Source organism: Lonchura striata, chromosome 5, assembly GCF_046129695.1.
Source record: "Lonchura striata isolate bLonStr1 chromosome 5, bLonStr1.mat, whole genome shotgun sequence".
Classification (NCBI taxonomy): Eukaryota; Metazoa; Chordata; class Aves; order Passeriformes; family Estrildidae; genus Lonchura; species Lonchura striata.
The window spans coordinates 48,559,469-48,586,384 of NC_134607.1; the positions used below are offsets into that span (position 1 = coordinate 48,559,469).

The following is a 26,916-nucleotide window of genomic DNA, read 5'->3' on the forward strand; positions in this document are numbered from 1 at the left end:
TTTATATGGGAGACAACGTGGATAAGAAATGAAATTCCAGCTCCCGAGTTTTTTCTTCTAGGTAACTGCTATTGTTTGGAGCCACAAAGGTCAGGCAGTCCTTATACAGCCATGCTTCCTGCACTCTCCTCCCACTTGAGCGTACTGCGCTCCTTCCTCCTCCCCAGGTTATGGCTCCCTCCACGGCTGGAGCTGGTTCTGAGCAGCCCATTTGCCTCTTCACTCTCCACACCAGCTATTTTCATGCCTCTGTATTTGATGTTAGTTCTGGACAGAGAGATCCCTTTCCACATTGTGACAAGTCCCCTGAAAATCTAAGTTGTTGGTTTAAATTACCATTTAAGGCATTAGTCATTTAAGGAAGCTTGTCAGAGTCACCAGCCAGCAATAATATACTTCTTATATGCAGACAGTCTCCCAAATGATAGTCTTCCACAACCCATTTTTCTCTTTGTTGTAGATGGATTTTCTGGGGATGTAATGGATCTTCAACACAATCAGGAACAATAAGACAATGACACAAGTTTAGCAACTGCTTTGTGAGATTAGGTTAATATCATGTAAAAAATGGTTCTCAGATTCTGCACACAGAAAGGTTTATGTAAAATATATAAACATTTGTCCAAGTTGTTACAGATTGCATAAATATGGCATTTTTACCGTTGCATTTACAGATGTGCATGTACAATGATGTGCAAATAATCACAATCTGATTACAATCTTTGAAAGGTACTTGAACCTTGCATCCAAGTAACTCAATGAATGAAAAATGCCCACCAAAGAATTTAAATAGCAAACTTATAACATGGTTTAAATTCATAACAAATTTCAATGTCTTATCAGTAAAACTTTCACACATTTAAAATATTTTGTATTCATTTTATTTGTATATGTCAAAATACATTTTTTTTTCCAAAATAGTGGGTTTTGCAACTCGTTTCATGCAGATACAAGGTCTGCTCAGTACTACCAATAAAATCAATATAGCACAGTAGCCATTCATTTTTTAGATATAAAGAATAAATAACCTAAATATAAAACACTAAAATATTAGAAACACGTATTTAATCATTCACAGGCACCCAAACTTTACCAAATATAATCCAGAATATGTCTAACTGTCTTGTAACAGAACTCAATATGTTGCAGCCATTCAATTCTTTATGTTAGCATAAGACAATGGAAGTCCCTATGGTTCAGACCCACCTCTCATACAGATCAATTACAATAAGATATCTCAAACTATCCGTGTACCTTTAAAATCAAAAATCCTGAGCTTGGTAGTAAGAGCATTACCTTACATCTTCAAAAAACCAATCAACAGAGAGAGGACATCATGTCTTCCTTACCAAAACATATCCCACCCCTGTAAAGCTAACCCTCCCTCTCCCCCAAATAGGCAGTAGGACACAACCTTTTTAAATGAAGGGGTACAAATTCACATTTAATATAGTATACAATATAATCAATAATACAATAGCTACTACAAGCTTTACAATGTACAATTTGTATTAATGGCTGATCTGTTCAGTGGTTTTAGGCAATAAACTATGTGCCAATAGGATGTCATATTTTGAATGGTTTAGTGAAAATATAAAAGCTGTTCCTAACAAAAATGATCTTAAGTACTTTTTTGTTTTTAAAGGCCACTGAAATGTATAAAATGGTCTGACATGGTGTTATCAAATTGGATGCCTTCTCACATGGCAACAACAGTGCATATAAACATTATTGTGAGTGTAATGAGTTATGCTTTTCAAATGATTTAGTACATTACTTTGGCTAGCACAACAGTTTTGGACAGCACTCAGATAAATACAGGTATGTGAAATGTAGTGAAGCAGTTATATTTATGCATTTTTTATTATGGTGAACACTATCAAATGAAAAAAAATGGGACAAAAAGATAATAAAGTTTTTATATAGTTTAGACCTTTTGTAAAGATAGGGCTCCATACAATGTACAATGTCTAAATTCTTTATACCATAAAAATTAACAAACTTTGTTAAACACACTATTCTGGATAGCCTAATTTGCATTAACAGACATTTGCAATAGGGAAATATATTCAAGCATGCCACGTGGTGGTCTGAAAAAATCAAACCAGTACACATTTATATATACAGCATCACTCAGTACCTGCTCAAATGAATGTGACAATTACAGGATCTAACGTCTTTCACTACAAACTTCTTTTTTTTTCTTTTTTTTTTAAAGTGACCAATAGAGGCAGAAAACAGGACTCTTAAAATATTTCTAGTTTCAACTGGCTTTTAAAGCATTTTGTATAGGAAGTAAATGCATATTGCACAAACAGTGAAAGCAAATGTTCCACCAAACATCTCTGTTCCAGGTGGTTGGACAATACAACTCTAGTTAGATACACATATTATGTAATTTAAAAGGGTGTGTGGTCTCTGCAAATGGTAAAGCTGTGAAAACACTGTACAAGAAAATCTGGTACACAAAAAATTAGAAGGGAAAAAAATCCAAACTTAAATCTTTAAGAAAAACTAGTATTAGGAAAAAAAATGGGAATTGTGGCACAACAAAAACATTATTGAGTAACTGTCATCTGTGAGAGCTGAAAGCTTTTGTTGATGTAAAGTGTTTATGTACAACTAAGGCTTACTGGTTAAATATCTGAGGCGTATCTGGCCTTGAATACTTTCCTTATTATGCTGTCGCTGTAAACAAGATTTCTCAGTCATTTTATCTTCTCAGCAGCTGCATTTTAACAGAAACAATGATCTTGATACAAAAAAACACACAGGTAAGAGGGTGTTTGGCAGGATATCTGAAAATGACAGTCTCCGAAGGATCTTCCCACACTTCCAGTGACTGCCATACCATGGTCCACTGGAGTTACTCATGATGTGCAATACTGTAACTTGCTGCTGTAGTAAACCTTTTATTTGGAAAGTTTGCTTATAACTCTGATCAAGGCCCCATTTTCATCTTTTAGCCTCTGGTTGTCTGCCTTCAGGTCTGGTAGCATCTATGAAAAATGAAACATGGTGGTTATTTGCTGTTACACCCAAAGTAAAAGCAGCAAGACTAGACAAGGACTGTGAGTCAAAATCTTTATTCAGCTTAAGTATCTTGGCAGTTCTCACACTTCATATCAGCAGTTCAGAAAAATCTCCCCTTTTAGCATGATACATTTAAGGGTTAGAGATTAGAAGTTTTCATTTGCTTGGACTAGATGCACTAAAACTCAGTGATGCAGATGACCAGCCTCTGACAAAAGCATTTATAGTAGAATGAGGAAAGTAATGAAATACTTCAAATTCCTGGGGGAAGGAAGGGGGCAGGGGGAAATTAACTACCAACAATTTAAAGAGGCTTTTCTATACTGCACTTGCAGAGTCTCAAAAAAACATGCTGTGGCTAAGCATCTCAACCACTGTGCCCTTGGATGATTTCATCCTCATCAGATACAGTGTGATTCAGCTTGTTAGCTCATAGCATTAATCCTCCAACCACTTCCAAAGTCATGTTGAAGCACACATCCTGTAATTTGAGATTATGTCCCTGAATAGCATAGTTCACACAAGATCAGATCACTGAAACAGATCACAGCAACACCAGGCTACACACTCAGGCAGACAGGTTAGGGAATGGCAAGATACAGCTGCCAAAGGAGATAGGCGACACACAAGCACAAAAGCTGCAAGGCAGAAGCCAAATGAGGTGAGAGGACTGGATCAGACAGGAAAGGAGGACAAGTCAGGGCATAGAAGTTGGTACTGGAAGAATTCAGTTTCCAGAGAAACCAGAAAATATCTCAGCAGTTCTCTGTACCTACATTCACACACTGATAACAAAGGACCTATCACACTCACAGCTAAATTACACTTATGGATTCTAGCAGGGGTTTCCCACAGGAGGCAACAGCCTATTCCTGCACAGTGGTCACTCAGTAACCTCAAATGCAAGTGTATGCAGGAAGTTCAGCTACCAACCTAGGTAACACCTGTTACCCTATTCTTCATTATTTTCTTGGTACTAGATTATTTTCATTTTATTTAAGCAAAATTATACTTTCAATCCCATTATATTCAGGACATTATGGAATGAATGGAATAGAAAGAACTAGGAAGTTTAAAAATGCAGGGTGAATTAACTGTGCGCTAGAGGTTTCATTTCTACATCTCCTGTCCACACTCACTTCACTGAACTGCAGACTCTTTCACAGTGAATCACAATGGGATGGTGAACAGAAAATGACTGAAGTTGTAGATCTCTAGTTTATTTCCCTGCAAATATCAAATTATGTGAAAGGAAGTCGACAGGAGATCGTAAGAAGAAGAAAGGTGGTCTCTACAATTAGAGTAGTCAAAAATCATTCAGCTATCCTTGATTCCAACTGTTTTATGGATGAGCCTAGGGAAAGCCACCCAAGCTGAGCTCTTTAGAGTCACAGGGAAGCGTCCAAGCGAGAGCTGTGCTCTGAACAAAAAGAGATGTAAAATGCTGATTACTTTCAAAAACTATGTAAATATGTTTGAAATTGGGCAACATGAGGAATCTTTTTGCAACTGTCAAGCATTATTGTTTAAGTCTAAGCTGTAAAAAATTACTGTTGTCCAAGATACGGGTCATATCCAGATAATATGCATGTGTCTGCAAACAACAGAACAGCCATTTGTTCAGGCAAACCAAACAAAGGCTTTTCTTCCTCCTTTCCATTCTGCTACAGATTTCATACCAAAGGTACTGGGTGAAACCACAACAACCCTCATCTAGCCATGCAGAGGGAACCAAGGAAGTAAGTTTTTGTACTGGTGAAATAGATACCTTCAGTAGTGTTGTGTGTGCATTCCAATGAAATCTCAAAATAAATCCAGGAATGTCACAGTCCTCTTTCACCTTACTGAGTAGGGAGGGAGCTGCAGCCCGTAATGGTTAATTACATAGAGACAGACCCAAAGAGAGGTAGATTTTCTAGTGAACTACTTTAACAAAATCCACTGTTCAAAATTAGAGTTTTAACATAAGCCAGTACCATTATATAGCTCCAAATCTCTGTAGGTATATTTTAATCCTGATTCAATTAATAGGTAGAATAGGTCTTAAGAAAATATTTTCTCTTTTGTTTTGAGTCTGCTAGAGCACAGGAGAAGATTTGTAAGAGACAAAAGGATTATATGACAAGATAAAATGGTATTGACTTGCACTAGGAGAGGTTTATATTGCATAGTAGGAAAAATTTCTTCACCAAGATGGTTGTCAAGCAAAACTGCTCAGGGGGGTGGTAGAGTCACTATCCCTGACAGCATTTAAAAGATGCGTAGATATGGCATGCAGGGCATGGTTTAGGGGTGGTTGTGCTGGGGTACTGGTTGGATTTGACCATTTTAGAGGTCTTTTCCAATCTAAATAATATGGTTCTGTGAATAGCAGGAGATTTATCAGGAAGGATAAGCACATGTAACCTAAAATACTTACACTTCTCATTTATACTAATCCCCACATAATTTAAACAAATTATTATTTAATATCTTGGGGCAGTGCATTTCTATGGGTACTGAAACTTCTCATAAGGTGACACCATACACTTTTCATGACAACAGGGAGGAAAAAAATGCCTTTGTAGTAAATTCAGTAAAATTACAGTAACATACTGCACTTTGAATTCCAATTTGCTTCTCACTAAAATAGCAAAGTATCTTCCTGTGATACAATTCAAATAAAAATGCACTCTTTTTCTGTCTGTAGCATGATTAGCTAGTAACTTTGCAGTGTTATCATTTAGCAAACAATGATTCGATAATCATCTGACATATGTGGAGCCATCTCAGATCTGTAAAGTAACAATCATGTCTGTGCTTGCTGGAGGATTTATGTTTGTACATACAAAACAACTTGATTAATAAAGATTAAAAAAGCTTACGAACTGCTGAAGTACCTGTTCACACTGCTGTTGTTAACCTACCATCATACTGCCAAGGCTCCCTGCTGTGTTTCCATTGCTTCTCTTTTACTGGTCAGACTAACTCAAGCTCCACAATGACCTGGTACTGAAAACTCTTGCTATGGACAGGAATACTGAATGGTTTTCTGTGGTTAACACCCTAAATGGTGTACTGTGAGAACCCCGGCCTTGCTCTGGGATCTCATGTGGTGGTGAAATTCCTCCTCCAACCTGTGCTTCCAAAGAAAAACTCCGCAGGCTTTAGCTGTTCAGTCTCAAGGCAGTTTATTGCTAGTTATCTAACAGATTATGTTCTTGGACTGCAGCTATTTGATCAGCGGCCTGGGCAGAGGCACACACACCCTGACATCCTCTCTATCTGCTGTCTTCTTCGTCTCTCCCTCCACCCAGGGCTGCTGCTATCTTTTATATGATATATTACGTATTACATGTTTACAATTATTCCCCAATACCTACTACCTACGTTGCCAAGTGTTTTTCTACTCTAAACCAATCTGTGAGTGCCAGCATCACCAAGAACATGGAGGCAAGGAAGAAGAAGGAGGAACAGGATCAGCCCACTTTCCTCCATCTTAGAACTTCTGACCCCCATGTACAAAGTAAAAATCCCCCTGTACATGTGCTAAAACCCCCCTGTACAATACTAAAAAAAATTCCCCTCTACTTTGTAATTACTTATACTATACTATCTAACCTTTTGTGACTGCTTGTTCCACCTCCAAAGTTGGTAACTCATTCCATGGCTCAAACTCAAAATCACAGCTGTTTTTCAGCTGCCTGCCAGGGTCTAAAATGCTTCTGACCAAGGCCTGGAACCTCTAAAAATGTCTGAGAGACATTTTGAGTTCTCACAGTGCACCACAGTTAAATGAATGCCAGTGCTAGCAAAAAAAGACAGTATGGATGTGCAGATGTGGACAGCAATCATTAGATTAGCTCAGCTGTGTTGAAAAATCACATTGTTTGCTGAGGCTGATGTAAGATAAATAGCCCTAAAGGGACTGCTCTCCTTCCTCATGCAGCAGTGTGCTCCTGCTGCTTTCTGCACATCTAATTTAATGATGCAACAATACTGGGGTGAGCTGGATCAAGTACTATTACGAATAAAGGGATTTGTTTTCAGCCAGGTCAGTGAGCTGACTTCACTTCCTTAGTAAAGGTTAACACAAGGGAGCATTGCAGAATGCAGGCCTGAGATCAGGAACACCACATCCTAATGTTAGTCCAATTCCAGAAAGAAACCAATTAAAAGGATAAACCTTTTCATTTCAGGCCTCTTAGTGGGGAAAACCCGAGATCAGATTCTGAGCAGAATGCACACTCATCACCTTCCTTTCTAAGTGGGAAGGGGGGTAGATGAAAGGAAGCAGTTTAGCAAGAGTCACTGTGCAGAAGGCTGGTTTATTTTTTTTAACTACACATCTTAAAAGCTCACTGTAAACTCCAGCCTAGACAGTTGTTATATTTAAGAGGAAAAAAAGCATATAGATTTGGTGTAAAATTAAACCACATTTTATCCTCATGTAAGTTTTGAAACTTCCATGGGTTTCTGAAACATCCCTGCAATAACACTAAGAACAACAGATTAGCATTGTTTTCCAAGATGAAACTCAAAACAGTTCATACTTTTATCAGAAGGGGTCTGAACCAATCTGACACATTAGGCAGCATTTGGTTTTCTCTGTGATTTTACAGTTCATGCATTGTAGGACTCTCATCCATGCTGGGATGCCTCTATATATAGCAATATAAATCAACACTCTTAACTATGTGCTAGAACTGCATGTTTTAAATTGTCTGTGTAAAAATAAGGATTGGCAAGACTCAAATGGGATCTTAATACTTGGAAACAGTAATCAGCTTGAAATTCAAATACATTTCTGAAAAAACAATACTTTGGTTCCCTTTGAAACACCAAAATACAAAAATGTAAGCAAAACAGTTGCTAATGCAGCTATTCAGGAATGCACAGTATGAAACCAGTTCTCAAACACTATTTTTTTTGTTACGAGTAAACTTTTTTAAACTCTATGCACTTAAACCAAACTGCAGAAAGAAAGCTCAAATCTCAATTTCAATTTGTTAGAAAACTAGAGGCAAATCTATTTGAGCATTTACACAAACATCAAAACAAGAGACTGACTTTAGTATATCCTCATGCAAATCCAAATCCCTTCAGTTGTTGCCAAGATTTTAACATGTCAAAGGTCTCCTGGATCCTTGCCAATTTATCTTCAAGGCCAAGCTTCAGTGCTAGCAGGGGCAATACCACACCATACCAGAACATCTGCAACACCTCTAGCTTGTACACTGGGCACCATGCTTCATCTTTAGCCACACCTCCAGAACCGAGCAGCACTGAGTCAGTTTCTGACACACAAGTGTTAATAGTAAAATTCTGCCCAAGCACAAATTGAATGTCAACACCTGCCTGGCTAAACAAAGGAGAAGGAAGAAATTACAAGTCCACAGAGCGCAGTTGCCTACAGGACCCTGACAACTTGGCAAGCACTCGAGTCAAGGCCCTATTCTCAGTCACCAGTCGCTCATTTATGTGTTTCAAAGATTGAATCTGCTTTATTTGTTGCAGGTTCTGCAGGAATCAAAGAAATAGGAGTGAAAATGAGAAAAAAACTCACATGTATATTAGATGAGCAGAACTGAAAGAAAAATTAGAAGAGACAGTCCTGTTTAAAGTAAATAAGCTGCTGTGAAAGGAAAGTATCAAACAAGTGGCACATTCTTGAAAAGCAATCTAAGTACCAGTAGTGATTAGTCACAGCTTTCCAAAACAGTTCAGGATGCATTAACAATGAGAGCTATTCCTGGAATTCTTCACTTAACATCCTAATTGCACAGACTGAGTCTCCTATTCAAAACCCTGTACATAATGACACATTTAACATATAATTTTAAACAACTGTGCAACAAACTATGTGAAGAATATTTAATCTTTAATTAAAAACTTTCACTTCTTGCTTATTGAAACAAAACTTTTGGAAAAAGCAATGTATTTGTATTCTCAATTTTTATCAGAAGCCTAGCTTTCCCTAGAAGCTCACATCCTGTCTTCTACTCTTAGGCAGACAATTATTTTCCTCTATCATAATTTGTTTTTTCTGTATTTCTCTTCTGAAGACCCCTCAAGGAATCACAGATGTGTCCTCCCTTACAGCAGACTATCTTGTTCTGAATCCAAGGGAGCCAGAGGCATCACAGTTACTCTTTTGCCTGTCAGCTTCAATTACTTTAACAGAACTTGGTGCATGTATTTTAATGAAAAGTATTAATTTAATACTTATTAAATTAATGCCATTTCCAAGCACCAGGGGGAGCTCAAAAGGAAACTTCTTGTTAATCAGTGACAAATATCAAATGTCAAAATAATGGTACTTTCACATTCCACTTAAACTCTATGAGTTTTGTTGGCCATGTCCAATGTTTATATGAAAGGACATAACAGAAAATAAACCCACCCAAATTCTCACCCTTAATCATATCAGAGAGTTTAACAGTAATAAGGACTGGTTAAAAAACCCAAACAAACAGAAATTAAATTTATTTAAAAAAGAATATTGCCTCAGAGATTCATTTTATACATAGCTGAAAAAAAGCAGAAATCAATATGGTACATGTTACTCATTTGTCAACAGCTCGACTCTACCTACTGCATTTTGTTACATAAAACCTGATTCACACTATACAGACAGAAGATTTTCTTTTGATATTGTAACATGCAATCTACTTAATAAAGAGCATGAGATAAAGATTGCAACAACATTTAATGCTTAAATATCTATACAATTATATGCAACCACTATTTAATAACAATGGATTTTAATAATAGTAATTAATAAATAAAACTTATGAGTATCACATCAAAATTGTAGACTGCAATTCCATCTTGATTAGCTCAAGATATGTTTCACTCTAACCACCTCTGAATGTTTCTTGTTAGCCACGTTATAGAATCCTAGAACTCAGCACCTTCTTCACAATTGTACATCTATGACTGCTTATGCCAGCACCACAGCTTTGCTACAAGCTGTGTGACAGGAGTGACTCTGACATCCAGCTGTAACTTAGTTATTTTCTAGTGAAATTACAGAGACCAGTAATACTGCCAGACTACGTCTCACTGACATAATAATACACTTTGTTATTAATAGTGTACTAATTTACTTACTTTCAGTTCCTCTTCCATTTCAGATATCCTTCTTTCTAGCGCTCTTCTTTCCTAAATCAAAACATGTGTGTTAATGCTGAACAATACAATGTTTTAAAAATTACAGCTTGTAAATACTGTGGTAACAGTGAAATACTTCAAGTTTCAAAGATCATACAACCAAAAGCATAGTGTGGACAGAAAACTTGTGATGGCAGTGATACACAGAAATTTGGTCAATATGGAATTTTAATATCCAAAGAGGAAGAGATACAGAAATTCATATAAAGCCCTACAAAACATACCCCTTCCTTTTCACTAATTTAGAAAGGTTTTAAGTACAACTTGTTTGGATTTATTTTTCATGAGCTAGGCTTTTGTAAGACCTTAATATCCAAGAAATGCAGAAAATTATCAGAAACCAAGAATATTAGAAGATACAAGCACAAAAGCATAAGCTTTCACAGACAAAGGTAGCTGAAACATCTGTCTCAGCTCAGTGGGATCTGTCCACACTCCAAACTTCAACAGTTGATGAAACTGACATTACAGGATTTAGATCAGAAATCTAGTTACATGAGATCAACTGCTTCTTGAGAAAATGTTTCTTGAATATTTTCTGCATTTCTTGTATAGTTTAATTTTCCTTTTATTTCCCTTTTTACCTGAGAAGCAGGAGAAATTATGCTTTGTATATGAACTTGATTGCACTGATTATATAACCAAGCCAGCTTATGGAAAGTTAGTTTAGGGTTTTCTATACTACACTGCAGTCTGCAGTGCAGATACATTTTTATTTTGTTTAAACCTATTTTTCAACACATCTGACAGATGAGCAGCTAATGCAATAGACTTCAGGGTTTATAGCTTGATTGCTTGCTTTCCTGTGTCATATGATGCAGTGTATCTCATTTAAAAGCAGCTGCAGGTATCATACTCTACATTCAGTTTTTTTCCAGAGGGTGAGAGGCAAAAGCAACAGATTATTGCGAAGTGGCCATATGCATCTGCATACAACAGTGTTATGCAAACAGCAAGCAGCATTGACTGAGGTGTGTAAAACTTTGGTTAGATCATACCGCCCAGTAGATACTGACTCTTGCCGGACACCTTTCAGATATAAATCATTTGAATTTAGTTTAATCACAGTGCAGTTATACCCCAACATTTTCCCATTATAGCAAACAACTTTAATTTTTATCAGAGTAATACATATATTACTGCAGTTGTTACTACTTAATGTACTTAACTCCTTCAAATTAAGACTTCTTTTTATAATGACTGTAATGAACCTAAGTACCAGTGAGTTAACGGGATGCAAGTAACTAACAAAAATCCCACTATGTCTTACAATACTTAGAATTTTATCTGTTACCTACTAGTCTTACAGAATACCATATATGATGTGTTCTTATATGAAGCAATATTCAACAATTTTTTCTATTACCAAGAGATGAATAATCAAACAAATCTCAAAATTTCAGGTGTCTAGAAATTCTTAATCCTTTTTAAGTATTTGCTTAACTAGCATGTTGAGCTTGTCTATTAGCAATAAAAATCAATTCAGTAAAATCTTTAACTGACTTTTATACTTCGCATTATACAAAAGAAATAGATCGACTGGTCTAGGTATAATACACTTTGTAAAACTGTTTTGTTCCTATTATTTGAAGCTATACTCTTCTTTTTCTTGAACTGCTTACTTCTAGGAACCAGTTTGAGGGATGCCAATGAAATAATGCACTGTAGTTTCACTGAGAAGATTTGCCAGTATTACTTGATTATTTCCTGGACTCAAAGAAAGTATTTGCAATCTATGAGGTCTAAAATTTTATGATATACTTCCTCAACTCTGTAAGGTCTATCAAGAAACATTTGTAACTCACAAGAAAAAGAAAAAAATACATGCTAATCTCTCATCTTATAAAATACAATAGCTCATTTGTATTTGTATCAAAGCACCTAGGAGCCACAGGATTGTGCAGTCAGACTGAGGTACACAGGTACTCACATATGAAAAACAGACCCCCACAGAGCTATACAATTTTAGAGAAGTAAAACCAGATGTATATGCCTACATATATTTGTATATTCAATAACACAAAGAAATACACCTCTCCACAATTCAAATTCCCAGATGAAGAATTCCAAATTTGTGAGAAAAAAATAAAGTTTAAAGGTACCTAGATTTTTCTGAATTTTAATCCAAACTGAAACCCATACATTTAAGTTTTGGTTTGAAATTTTATTACCATGTCATATAAAATTCTGCAAAGGGCTATTAGCATATTTGGCAGAGTGACAGGCTGTTAAAGAAACCCATATTTCTGCCCATGTATTGCTAGGACCTTGCACATGTGCCCTGATCTCTACCCCCATCCCAAAGGAATGGGGGTAAAAATCCCTTTCTTGCTTCAAATGAACAATATTCACAATGTATCACCCAGTCATATAAAGGAAGCCCACTTCTGAAAAGTGAATTTACATAAAATTCAAAGCCAGTATTTTCTGAATTTTACTACCGTGCAAATCTAGGCTTAATACATATTCTCATCTTCTTCACTGAAAAGGTAGCTTTCAGCTGGAAAATGTAATAGTCCAAAGATGCCTTCGGCTCTTTCTCTGTTGGCCTTTTATTTCTTACCATTTTTCCTCACTACTTTACTTTTTCCCTCTCCTCTTCTCTATGTAATTTATATTAAAATATTTAGGTTTATATTTTATTTTAGTGAAGTCACATACTTGGAGAAGTATATTTAGAAAAGCTCTACAATTTCTTTTGATTTTTGCATTTTTATTGTTACATTACACATTAAAAAGTTATCTTTAAAATTATTTTTAAATGCTAAATTCAATAAACTTATTTCTAGAGATCAGCTGTTGATGACTAGCAGCTGAGAATCCTGCTTCAGTCACATCCAAAGTGAAGCCTCAGATTTAAACAACAAAAAATAACAATCATAAATGTATTCCTCATTTAAATTCCTATCTTAAAAAAAGTATGTAATTATAAACAAGATTCAGATGTACAGATTTTGGGTAAATCCTATTTCAGCCATATAGCACCTAAGTTACATACATACATCACTAAGTTAACTATTTATCCACTAGATTTAATACTAATATGTTTAGGAAAATAATATTTCTGAAAGATATTTTAGTGTTGGACTGAATGTCTTAAAAAAAAAGTGCAAGAATTTCTGAAAAAGTCAGTTTTTGTAATGCAATGGCCTGTTTTGGGAGAAAGCCAAGCAACAATTTAAAACTGAAATTATGTCTATCTATGCAGTACTCTGTGCATTACCTACAAACCCACACATTAATGGATGCAGCTACATTTATTAAATAATTAAATGCCCACTTGTGTGGCCATGCTAGCAAGAAAGAAACCAATTATCTGCTGCTGAAACCTTTCTACTGATGAAATCACTGCCCACACTAGGATGCCAAAGAAATTAAAGAGAAATACGCGCTAAACAGCAGCAATTAAGTGCAGAGACTATAAATATAATGAAACTTCAGGAAATGCCTGAGAGTATTTCTACATCTCCATGTGCTCCTGTAAAATCTGTTTATATACTGGACAGTACTGTGTAACTAAAACTTGTATAAATAAAACCTAAAATACTGGAAAATTAATACAAAAGGCCAGTGAATATGAAATTTACCAGGGATTAGTAAATGTTTACCACATCACTTCTTACTGTTGAAGTCTGATTTTTTTGCCCAATTTGTCTCTAATGTGTCACTCCAGGATCAAGGGAGAAGAAAAGAACACATGGTGTTCAGAGTCAATGAAGGAAGCCAAGACAACCTCAAAAACAATGTAGTTTGCTTTACACTGCTGTGAAACTATAATTTTACAGGGCTGGATTTTAAATTAGCATGAAATTACAGCCTAAGATTATCATGTGTCCAACTTCTGAAATAATAGTCTATCTCACATATGAATTCACTGCATGACTCTTTCCCATTCAATTTTGGGTGTCTGACTCTGATGCCCCTCTTCCTGCACTGTTTACTCATTCTTCCACTTTCTCCCTCTACCCCATTATCATATTCCTCTGGAAAAAGCTACAGTGCAAGGAAAGAGGCAGATAAAGATAATTTTAATCATTAGCAGGTTTAAGGTCCCATATCTGTGAGGCAGAAACAGCTATCTCATTACCAACAATAATTCGTGCCTCTGAAAAGCTCTGAGGAAATTAACTTCTCTGAATCTTGGAAATGTGTTAAAAAATAAGACACAATGAATCTGCTTAACCCTCTGGAATGCCAGCATTGTTTTGGATGACATGAAACAAGTGGCACATCCCTGGAGGGCAGTAGAGTTTAGAAACTGGTTATCATGAATGAGCAGGCAAACTAAAGGCAATTCTTAAGAGTAATTTCCATCTCGCATTCATTGCCACTTTGAAACCTAAAATCCCCAAATCTTCTAAAAAATGCGAATTATAAGAAAGGATTCTGTTCCTACTAAAATATATGCAAACCAAGGATTGCAAAACAAGCTAAAATAAAGCTTGAACTGGAGTATTTAAAAGTTTTTTGGCAGAAACTTACCCTTTTCTCCATTTCCAAGAGTGATCTGTCAGCAAATCTTTCTTGTCTCTGAAACACAAAATTGATGAAGACATTGATATGTGCTTTGAGACAACACAGAACTGAGGAAAAAACCAATTACATATTTTAGTATTCTGTCTGAAGTATGTAATCAAAAACATTTTAGAGTGTGTTCAGGGAAGTAACACTGAAATAAAGAATGAGCTGGATTTATCAAGCACTTCTGCGACCATCTTTGTTATTTAATCACTACCCAGCCTTTGGCTAACAGGAAAAACACAGTATTTCTATCTAAAAGCATTACAAAACAGGCATCTTTCTTCACTAATATTTGCAGGGTACATATGAAAGACAATTAAGTACAGGTGAATTGTGGTAAATATGATCTGACAATATGAAACATTCTACAGCAAGAGTAGACAAATTTAGACAAATCTAACTCCAGTGTATGTGTCTTGTATAACTGTATGCAGCACTGTTATCTGACAGCAGTTATTGGTAACAGGAATGCATTATTTGCTCTTCATTTCCAAGATAAAGCTATCTAACCAGCCAGGAAGAACTGGCAGGTTATGCCAATTTGCCAGCACACCCGATTGTCAGTTTAAATATAAGCTTAACAGTGCAGAAAGTGTTTACTCCTACCCTGCAAAAAAGTTGCATGCAGATACACGCTGGCAAGAACCACTACTACTTAAGTAGGCAGGAAGCAGACATGTTTTGCTCACAGCTGAAGACCAGAATCCTGCACTCTTTTCTCTTTAGAAAGAGAGAAATTCTCCATTCCCATCTTTGGATAAAAAACAAAGCCGATGCTTAGTAAAGAGCAGCCCACAGCTGGGGGTGCTTCTGGTTTATTATTTACATTGTTGGTTAAGTACATGCTTTTCTGTTTTATACAAACCTGAGTGGTCTTCTCCAACTGTAGCTTAAGATCTGTAAGTTCCATGTTGGTGTCATGTAACTGTGCTTTCAGTTTTTCATTTTCAGCTAAAATCTGTTCATAAAGCTAAGAGAAAATATTAGTTTAAAAATCAGACAATAGTGAGATTAGCCAAAAAACTTCAAAAATGTGACTGAACCACAACAAAGTTAACAAATACATTAAGAGCCTAAGAAATAAAATAAAGGTGTTTAAAATTAGCAAGCACAGTAAGGAACTGTTACTAAATATTTCTAGAAACAAACAGCTTTGTATAGGGAGCACACAACTTACCTTGCACATAATAAAGCCACCTTTTCTTCTTCAGACTTCTCAGATTACCCCACCACAGTAAACATTTCAACAAACTCCTCTTCTATTTTAAAATAAGATCTAAACATATTTTTACCTTATATGTATGTAAGCTGGCAAACACATAATAAAGTCTTCACATATGCATACATCAGTTTTAATGATACGATACTTTTCTTATGATAAATACTATCATATTATTTTTTTATTTGACTGTATCTCAGCTCCTCTGCATTTCTCCCTTGCCTTGAAAAGTACAAAAGTCAAAAGCTGTTTCATAATGTATATTTTTCCCCACTGTAGTGGTTGCTATCCTTCTCCATTCAGCTAAGTTATTTTAAGCAGTATTTCAGATGCAATGTGAGACTACTTTCACACAATTTAAGAAAAGCAGTAATGAAACCCTATTTTTCCGGCAGATGTATTGAATCAGATACCTTCTTAAAATCAGGGCTATCATCTTTTTCTAGTCTACTGCAGTATGGTTTTCGATCTTCAAGATAACTCTGTGACCCTGATCGCCCCTGCGCTGAATCGTAACGATCACCTGCAGACATGCTGAGCGATCCCGTATCATATCTGTAAAACAAAAATTTTTTACATTCTCTAGTACTCCAAGATTCTTGGTGAAAATGTTTTCAAATTGCTCAGTCTGCAGAGTAATGCATGCAGATAAATATTTTAAATGTAATTAAATTATCTAATGCAAGCAAATATTTACATGCCTTAAAATACTTTAAAACTGGCTTAGATAGCTTAATTATTCTTTATTTATAAATAAATTTTTAAAAAAGTGTATTAGTTTAATTGAAGTGTTTTAAAAAACACTAGATGAATGGCCTAGATGAATTTTAAGTTTTATTACAGCAACCAGGATTTCAAAACTATTGGTTGTGACTTCTAGCGCTTCAACAGAAACAGCTGATGAAACAAATCTTTAGCAGTTTTTATCCTAATAACTCAATAAAATCTTTTATTAATAAAGTTAAGAGCAATTTCACACTGTTCACTCTTCACTAATCATGTGTTTGAGCAGTTTTATTGAACATATTTTCACCAGTCAGAATATAATTAAATTCTATAATTAAAGCTAATGGTCCAAAAATAAATGATTTTTTAAAATTAACAATATTTCAGCATTTACTTCTTTAAAAAATCTTAAGGAAATGTGATTTTCAGAGGCTGTATTTTTCTTGAGGTTACATAGAAAATTTTCAGTAGGATATTCTAAAAGAGAGACAACAAAAACCTCATCTTCTTTGTAAAAGCTGGGTCCATGCTGGAAAAACTGTAGGGCATAGTACTGTTTCCACTACGTTCTGTGAAATGCCCAGCCTGCCTTCAGTGCACTACAAATATGGAGTACAACAGATTCCCCTGCATGGAGTATTCTACTCACATATGGCAGGACTGTAGCTTCACTATCATACTTCATACAAAATATAAGTATCATTATAGCCTTTGAAAACTCAATCCAGCCACTGGATTTAAGTTGAATTTGTACAAAAAGAACTTAGAAGTGACAACATGCAGACAGAAGGTGTAACAATTCTAATTATTTTGTTTAAATTGCACATACCTGGAAAGGCTCTCACTCTGAGATGGGGAAAGGTAAAAAGAGAGAAAAAGAATGGATTGATGAATACTTTAATTAAAATATATAACAATCTGTGAACAAATACAACTCAACAGTTATGTCAGATGCACATGCTATCCAGCAGTATGTATTATCTGAACTGTGTCAAGCTTCAATTTTTTTATGTCAAAATAGAAAAGAAGAAAAGACAAGAAATATGTGCTAGAATACACTCAACAAAATGTGATTTACAAGGACATTAACATAACGCTCTAGAAGTCTGGAGTGCCCTAAACACTGCAGCAGCTATTGCAGCAGTTAGCACATTCTGGGTTTGCTTCCTTGTTATCAAAGATATCTGAACAGTGTTCCTCAAATTCACTGTTCCTTTTTTCTCTTCTTTAACATCAGCTACAATGTTTTGAACATAATGACTTCAGCTCAAAACAATATGTTAAGATACAGGATCACTGTTTCAACATGGCATGACTTAAAAGAAGTTACTACAGCAACAACATAAGGAAGTACTTATTAGACTTAATTTATATGACAGTAAATTTTGTCCCTGTGGATTCACCTGGAATGAATGAATGAATGACAGTAATATAAAAAATTAAACTGTCTTTAGTTGAGAAGCAAAACTTAATTAAAAGTGATGACTTAAGAGTGAGGGAGTGTCCTCTATGTATTTACATCAGTCATACAAAACTTATGCCCCTCTGGGTGGTCAATACAGATTCATAATTTTTTCCAATTATTATTCCAATCTTGAGTGAAGACATTTCAGTGAAGAAACTCTACTGACGTATCATCACCTGGACATCCTCCAATGTTATTCACCTAGCAGTGGCTGAAGCCATCCCCATAGGTGATTTTTCTGGAGGGACTGGTGTGGCTTGCTTGGTTTCCTTTTATAGAAGGAAACTGTATTATTCAGTGTGCACAGGTAAACAGCCACATTCTCCACAATACACCCAATTTCTCCATTGAGACCTTAAAGTGCATTTACTGCACAGAGGATATCAAAGGCACATGCTACAAACTAACAACTCCTAATAAAACATAATTATTTTCTGTCAAGAGATGAATAATGATGGGAATTAAGAGGTTTTGTAGAAAAATGGGCAACCTGTTCTGATGTTTCACCGTAGAATAATTTGTGTTGGAAAACACTTCCAAGATCACCGAGTCCAGCCTTTGACTGAACACCACCAGGACAACTAAACCATAATGCTCTTATGTCTGGTTGTTTCTTGAATGCTTCCAGTGATGGTGACTCCAGAGTCTCTCTGGACAGCCTGTTCCAATGCTTAACTACCCTTTTCAGTGAGAAAATTCTTCCTGATGTCCAACCTGAACCACCCTGGTTCAGCTTGAAGCCATTTCCTTTTGTCCAGTCCCTTTTACTAGGGAGAGGAGACCAACCCCCACCTGGCTACAGCCTCCTTTCAGGGAATTGGAGAGAGGTCTCTCCTGAGCCTCCTTTTCTCCAGGCTAAACAACCCCAGCCACTCCTCACAGGACCTGTGCTCCAGACCCTTCCCCAGCCTTGTTGCCCTTCCCTGGGCATTGTCCAGCACCTCAATGTCTTTCTTGCAGGCTCAGAACCAGACCCAGGACACAGGACTCAAGGTGGGTCCTCACCAGTGCCAAGTACAGGGACACAATCCCTGCCCAGGTCCTGCTGGCCACACTATTGCTGATCCAGGCCAGGATGCCATTGAGCTTCTTGGCCACCTGGGCATGGGCTGGCTGGTGTTCAGCCACTGTCACCAGCATCCCCAGCTACTTTATCCCTTGGGCAGTTTGCAGCCACTCTGTCCCCAGCCTGTAGCACTGCACAGGATTGTTGGGACCCAAGTGTAGGACCCAGTTACTTGGCCTTACTGAACCTCATCCAGTTGGCCTTGGCCTACTGATCCAGCCTGTCCAGACTCCTCTGCAGAGCCTTCCTGCCCTCCAGCAGATCAACACTCCCGCTGAACTTGGTGTTACCTGCAAACTGAATGAGGGTGCCCTAGACCCCCTCAGCCAGGTTATAGATGAAAGTATTGGACAGGACTGGCCCCAGTAATGAACCCTGGAGAATTCCACTCCTGATCAGGTGTCAGCTGGATGGAATTCCCTTCACCACCACTCTCTGGGCCCAGGCACATAGCAAAAAAGTGTACCTGTCCAAGAACTCCTGGTCAGTCAAATCTGTACTTCTCCAACATTCAAGCCCAACACACTCACTTTTCTAATGATATTCACAATTTTGGGGCTGATTTAGCACTATTTCACTGTAATGTTATTAATTTTATCAGAAGTACCACACAGCATGTTCTACCAAAATTAATGTCTACAGAACAGAATATGAAGTAATTACAGACCTAGAGATATGTACCACTAGAAGGGGAGGAAACAGGACTATTCAGTTACGTTAATGTGGCACAGAAATAAAAAATACAGCAAATCAAAAAGGTACAGAATGAGTCTCTTAATTAAAATATTTAACATATATGTAATGGAAGCTTTTACAAAAAAAAGAAATAAATATCACTAGAGTTTTATTCCTAAATAATGAACATGATTCTGTACTGTACTACTCCAGGGTTTAGGTCAAAAGAAATACATTCTTCGTATAGCTCAGCTTATATAAGTAATTCTCTTTTAATACCTTTTCATCCCACTGTCAAACACCATTCTGTTTTCAAGAACTTTTCCCATCAAATCAAGCCTATTATACAGTTTTCCACTGACTTTTTATCCAGACCAATAATACTCATTTAGGATATCCATAAAACCATTTTGTTCACTGAAAAAATTACATACATTGCGCTCTTCAACTTTCTGTGTTTCCTCAAATGATCTTTTCATATTATTTTTAAATAATAATAATGACAGCATTTGGTTTAATTTTCAAAGCTTTTAATTAGTGTGCATAAGTAATTGCCCATAATTTATCTGAAAATAACAATGTAGGTGAAATAAAGATTTTGCTGGGTAGAAACTGAATGCTTGTTCCAGTAATCTGCTGCATCATGTCCCTGACCTGTGTGTCAAAAATCGAATCTACATTTTTTGGATGCTAATTCTACACAAACAAAATGGAAATCAAAACCGTTAGTTATGGCCACTGTTGATATGTAAATTCAACTGTAACAAAAATTTTACAACAAAATATATCTCTTAAAAGTTAATGAACAAATTATCTTTCTTAAATTACCTGAGTTTCTTTCTTATTTGTTCCTTCTTCTGAATCAGATTGGTGATCCTGTTCATTTTCATCACTCTGGTGAAAGAGGCAGGAGAGGAAAAATAATTAAAACTCTTTAAAGCTTAGTAAGATTTTAACACATTCTACACTTTGAACATGAAACTATAAGAGAAGCAGAATACTGCACAGAGAATCACAGAGAATACAGAGGATATAGGAAGAAAATTCTCAAACAGGTACATGTTTTCAGTACCAGGAGATTAAACAATTTTGCATTTGACATAGGAAAACCTGACTTTTACATTATATATGGATCCCATGACAAAGAAAAGGGAAAAGGAATAGTCTGAAACATCAACTAAAACCTTTCTAATCTGACAGCAGTTCTTTAAGTTGCTAAGTACACAGCTACTTGCAATGTGCCAAATAAAAGAGTCTCATTTTTACTGCTTTGGTACACATGCAATAGAAAACATTTGTTCAATAATTTACTTATTTTCCTTAGATTATGATTAATTCCTATTAAGTTATGGTTACTACAGTGTTCTAGAATTCTGGTTAGCAGTACCAACTGAAAAAACTTAATTTTGATTTTGCTCCTGAAAGATCAAACCAAAACCAAAGAATATTCAAACTGAAAAGCATAATTTTTTCTAGAACAATGAGTTACATATTGTATTACTGTAAACAATTCTCTATTTTAAGAGTACACTATACACATTTCACTTTGTTACAAGTGAAGTTTACTTACATCCTGAGTCCAAAAAGACACTCCTGTAGATCGTCGTTTTTCTCTTGGTCTCCGTCTTTCCCTTATAGACTTAGGCTGTGACTTATCTTCTTCCTTTTCTTCTTCTTTTTTGCCTCCTTCTGTTAATAACAACTTTCTCATTCACTGAATTATGACACAATCTAATTTTCTGAAATACTTCTCAGTCTTTAAAATGGTCACAATAAATTCTTTTTACCTGAAATAAATTATCTGAAGAGCTTCTTACCAGATACAGGGTTTGCTGTAACATACACTTCCCAGAACACACAGCTCTAAAATACTGTAAATATTAATTTCACCTCAATCACCTAAATAAAATGTCTTAGTTTAACAGTAATACAATACAACTTGGACTTACAATTCAGTTTTCAAAACTGCCATGTAATAATTGAAACATCTGTGTCAGCAGATGTATAAAGGTACAACAACAACAACAACAACAAAAAAAAAAAAAAAAGAGAAGGTAATCCTTTACAATTCTTCATCAAACAAGCTTTTTTGTTGCATACATCAAGGATGCAGTATTAAAAAAAAACCCAGCTTTTACAAATAGAGTCCTCCTTTTCATCACAGTCCTCTCCACTTTTGCTCTAAGGAAGAATAAATTTGGACCTCCTACATTACATTATTACTGTATTACAGATGTCCCTTTCCTTTAAAACAAATGCAATGGCAATTTGAAATAGATGTAACAACTCAGGATTGTGTTTGCTACCCTATATATTTACAAATAACATGTGCAAAAAGAAAAAAAAAAAATTTAACAAACCTGCCCAAACCAAAGTTCCTTACTTAATATCATGCAGTTTGTTCAGCTTGATGTTCTTTTATTAAATAAAGAAACCACAAAATTGAGTCCAGATAGAAGAATCACTAATCATTAATAACTATCATCACTAGTCTTCAGAGGTAAATAAACAATTTAGAGTGAAGCAAAATTAAATAGGAAAGAGGAGAAATACATTTATGGTGAGCATACACCTTTCCTAATTTTAATAAACTAGGGTTTTACCTCTGGGATTTCAGATGGTACTGTATTTCTTTTCCAAAAGTCATAACTTGAAAAAAAAAGAACCTCTGGTAGCTAATATTCACCAAATGAAAACTTTTCCATAGAACAATCTAGAGTGAGTTTCCTAGAGTAAGCATGCATTATGAAATCATTGTAATCCATATTTCAGTTCATTTTAGAAAATGTGAAAAAAATTAGAAAGCATATCCATAAAGCCTAACCCCAGTAACTTCCTCAGAAAATACTGTTCTAGGGAACATGGCAATACTGCTATATAGTTCATGGAGATTTCATCAGTGGATCATTTTATCTGACCCTCTGTAGAACAAAATTACCAATTTCAATCAGTAACCCTACTAAAGTTACTGATCAATAACTTGAATTAAAGTATTTCTCTCAAGTCAACAGTGGCAAGTCCAAGAATAGGAGATCACACTGTATGTTAACAGGCTCCTCACTTGACAGGCAAAGAATCAGGCACAGCATCTCAGAGTTATAGCAGGTAACTCACATTTGAAATGAGGGCAAAATCTCTGTGACATCAGAGAAGAACATTTTGTGATCTCTGAATCATGCATCTTATCCTCAGTTTAAGATTACATAAACCAGTTAAAGCATGCAGAAGTATGGTTACATCTGAACTGCAATGGGAAACATCCCCTTTAAGGACCTCTCAGGGCTGTATGAGCAGCTGGAAACCCTTTCCAGCTGTTCATACAACCCTGAGAGATCCTTAAAGAAATAAAGCATCATTCCAGTCCTTCAGTGTGGAAGGACTGAAGAAAACTCCTAGTTATTTAGCAGTTATTTCATCAAGCAAAATTCCTTTTTAATACATGCAAGTATTCAGACCTTGAAATAGAGTATTTTATTATAGTTATTGTGTTAAAGTAGAAATTAAAGCATTATGTGGATATTTATGGGAATATATTTGAAATTTCTGTGACCCAACAGTGGAAAAAAAAACACATGGCTGCAAAACACCACCAAATACAGAAAATCTTTTCCCCTCTCTATATGAAAGTTTTGAAATTTCTTACAGAAGATTTGGGCAAGTTACACGCCCAGTGGTCTTACATATCTCACCCCATTCTGAAATACCTCTAGAAATGTAAGCTACTCTTTGTTAACTAAAAGAAAAAAAAAAAAAAAACAAAAACAAACCAAAAAAACACAAAACAAAACAAAACAAAAAAAATACAAAAAACCAAACAACCCTTCATAAACAGTACTCCTACCTCTCTCACTTTCCTTTGCTCCACTCCGAGAATAGGCAGAAGTTATACCTATAAGGCTGTTCGGTCTGTTTAGCTGACTTGAACTTGATAGAGAACTAGTGGATGTGGACAGCGAAGAGGTGGATGATGAAGAAGTAGAAGTTGAACTTGATCTATAGCGATGATATGGCTATTCAACAGAAAAATGTCAGAATTAATTTAACAAGATTAACGAATACAAACCATGGGATATGAAAACATTTAACTATATAAGTTATTCTTACAGTAGTACCAAAATTAAAATAACATTGTTGGAGTAAAGATTCATGTAATTTCTCTACCTAAAGAGACTCATCATGAAAATACCTCCTCAACAGTTCGGGAATATCTTTGTCTATAATCATCATCTTTAGTTTCAGATTCTTTCTTTTCCTCTTGTTTTTCTTTGTCTTGCTTTTCTTTCTCCTCCTTTTCTTTTTCTTCATTTTCCTGTTCTCTAGTTCGTGTGGGACGACTTCGTCCTATAGTTTTTTCAGCTTCTTGAAGATCTGTCAGTGTTACGCCCTGTGAAAACAGCAGTCAGAAAACACCATTTAAATATAACATTAACATTAATGTAGCTGATCACATCACATAAATATTTTAAAGAAAACATTCAACTTAAGAAAATTAAATCTATCTATCAAGAAGTAAATTTTACCTATATATTCTACCTATAAGCTTTCCTCTTGTATGTTGGAACCAAACATCCCTCTGGTACGTGGCAAGTATTTGCGTATTTGCTGTAATGTTATCTACCACAGACTCTCTAGCAAGCCAATTTTTAGCTGAACTAGTAGATACAGATTGCAAAGAAGATCCTATAGAAATAATTTAAGAATCCAATAGATGCTTTTAATAGGATTGTAAGCATACTAAACATTTCTGAAAGAACCCTAGAAATGTCATACTCATCTTTTCAGAAATGTTGATACTTTACAAATTAATTCCTTGCAATTGGATTTTTAGGTCAGCAACACTAAAAAGTCTCTTGCTATTTTTAGGCTAAAAACTAGTTTTGAAATAAGCTCAGAAATCAAACAATTTTATTAAGACAGCTTTTCTCTACTGTACTTTTCAGCTAATGTATCTTAGTGAGACATTGCTCAAAACATTCTGTAATCTCCTCTTCAAAGCCAACTTTGCATCTTATGAATTACTTAAATTGCTTTTAGTGTTGACAAGGTTTAATCCAGTAATTCCTGGTAGCTTCTTCACTGTAAGGATTCAGCAATAGTTAGCCTGTAGTCTGACCATCATTCAGGGCTCTGAATTAGTACTATGAATTAAAAATTAGTCCCATACAATGAAGTAGTATCAAGCAGCACAGATCTCTCATTTGGAAAGCTATCCAGAAGTATTTGAGGGGTTTAAAACTGGAAAGATTTGAAAGCAACATCAGTAAGCAATGTAGCTGTGGACTCAGCCTAAAAACAGGTAAGGAAAATGGCTAGAGTATTTATTTGTGCTATTTTACTCAGGGACTATTTGATGATTATTCGCAGTTTTCCAGCAGACAGTGACTGGCAGTTACTCCACTGCCCAAAGAGCATTTGAGTACCATTAGAGATACTCTATTTTGCTCCTGCCACATTGGTCCCTGTGACAGTATTGTGCTAGTTGCTGACAGATACGGATAAAAACTGGGAAGAACTTCCAAATATATCAGTATGTAAACTAAGAGAGATAAATGCTGCAGAGAGATATGCAGTTAGATTATTAGCATGCAATAATAATTAGCACTCTCTTTTAGTATTTTCCTTCTCCAGAGAAATTAGATTAAAAGTATTCTTCCCTATGTCATGATCCTATTAGCTATATATATGTTGATCAGCTCAATCATATTATCTACAATAGCACACGCACAGAAAAAAAATTAGAAATGGATGCAATTGCAGTATGGCATGCCTGTTTCTCAGGAATGATGTTATGGGTATATTTTCAAAAATGCAGAAGCTTTAGTAATACTCTACCTGTGTAGATCTTCTAGACTGTCTTGCTTGCCTGGATCTAGCTTTTCTTTGGGACTCAGACTCTTCATCCCGTACTGGAGTGAGGTATGATCTAAACAGTTAATAACAAATAAAATTGGCATATGATAATTTTTGCACAAATTTATTAAGCGGTCAAACCCCGCCCCCCCCCCCCCCCCAACACTTCAGACAGAAAGCCAAGGCAGTCAGAAGAAAATATTTAACTATATAGGATAGATTACATTTTAGACATTTCATTCACATCATACTGATCTACTTATTCATCAAGACAGCAGCTTTAGAACTCAATTAAAATACAGTTTTCCTACTTAATTTAGATTTCTTTTTACAATTTTCTATAAATTTAACTTCAGCTCTTTTGATGTATCACTGGTTTACTAACACAGGGGTAGAAGACCTCAGAGATTGAGCCAGTTAGACATTTATACATCAAATATGTGTGTGTACTAACTTTTAAGCTTTCAGAAAAAGCCAAATGTACTGTTAATGCAGAAAACCTAATTATAGCATCAATTTCACCAGAAATTAAGAATCCCTGAGGAGGTGGTTACCATATTTTCACATGAATCATCACGCTTTGAGTAACCCAAGACCCTTTAAAAAATGAGCTTAAAATAAATCTTCATAAAACCCACAGAAGTCCTGCAAAATAAGCAGGTAATTGTAATCAAAGATAAAAGGCTACTAGAGTAGACGTACAAGGTCTGGACTCTTTTAAAGAAATTCTCTAATCCAGATAACAGGTAAAAAACCAACAGGACATAGATACATGCACAAATGCATATATTTGTATGTGTGTAAACCCATAATTAAAGGACTGAAAAGATTTTAATGCATTTGTTGATTTTCTATGGCAGAATATTCTGGGAAGCTGCTATAATTTCGCACAGTTTTAAAATACTTTAATTGGCTAAAAATTAGAAAAAATAAAAAAAAATTGAAAAAAACAAAATCAAAAGGTTGCTAAAAGGCTGTTTAAAACCTCTCTGAGCTTCTTTAGATCATATTCTGTAATATTTTCTGACTGTTTCTATATATCATTAGTTAAGAGTCACTGGATAAGGATTCAGTAATTTGCTAGTGATTATGCCATCAGTTATTAACACCTAAATAATTTATGTTTGGAAAGAGCAGTTTTCTCACTTAATAATATATTTAGTAGCCTTAGCACATACTAAAAAGAGTTCTGAAACAATAATAAGAGTT

At 35.5% G+C, this 26,916-nt stretch overlaps 1 protein-coding gene across 5 annotated transcripts in view; it reads right to left on the minus strand.

Moving 5' to 3' along the window:
- Positions 1 to 579: 579 nt before the first annotated feature.
- PPP1R12A (protein phosphatase 1 regulatory subunit 12A) overlaps positions 580 to 26,916 on the minus strand; it is a 114,447-nt gene continuing 88,110 nt past the window's right edge. For 4 of the 5 annotated variants that reach the window (XM_021528063.3, XM_021528061.3, XM_021528060.3 and 1 more), the window contains 11 exons: positions 25,690 to 25,780; positions 24,044 to 24,241; positions 23,699 to 23,867; positions 21,428 to 21,546; positions 20,686 to 20,751; positions 17,481 to 17,497; positions 16,339 to 16,480; positions 15,572 to 15,676; positions 14,668 to 14,715; positions 10,126 to 10,176; positions 580 to 2,999 (listed from right to left, as the gene is read on the minus strand). In XM_021528063.3, coding sequence (XP_021383738.2) covers positions 2,913 to 2,999; positions 10,126 to 10,176; positions 14,668 to 14,715; positions 15,572 to 15,676; positions 16,339 to 16,480; positions 17,481 to 17,497; positions 20,686 to 20,751; positions 21,428 to 21,546; positions 23,699 to 23,867; positions 24,044 to 24,241; positions 25,690 to 25,780 — 1,093 coding nt within the window. In that variant the 3' untranslated portion in view covers positions 580 to 2,912. Of the gene's footprint in view, positions 3,000 to 6,186; positions 8,533 to 10,125; positions 10,177 to 14,667; positions 14,716 to 15,571; positions 15,677 to 16,338; positions 16,481 to 17,480; positions 17,498 to 20,685; positions 20,752 to 21,427; positions 21,547 to 23,698; positions 23,868 to 24,043; positions 24,242 to 25,689; positions 25,781 to 26,916 lie in introns of those variants that run through there. The other variant, XM_031507838.2, reaches the window with a different exon arrangement.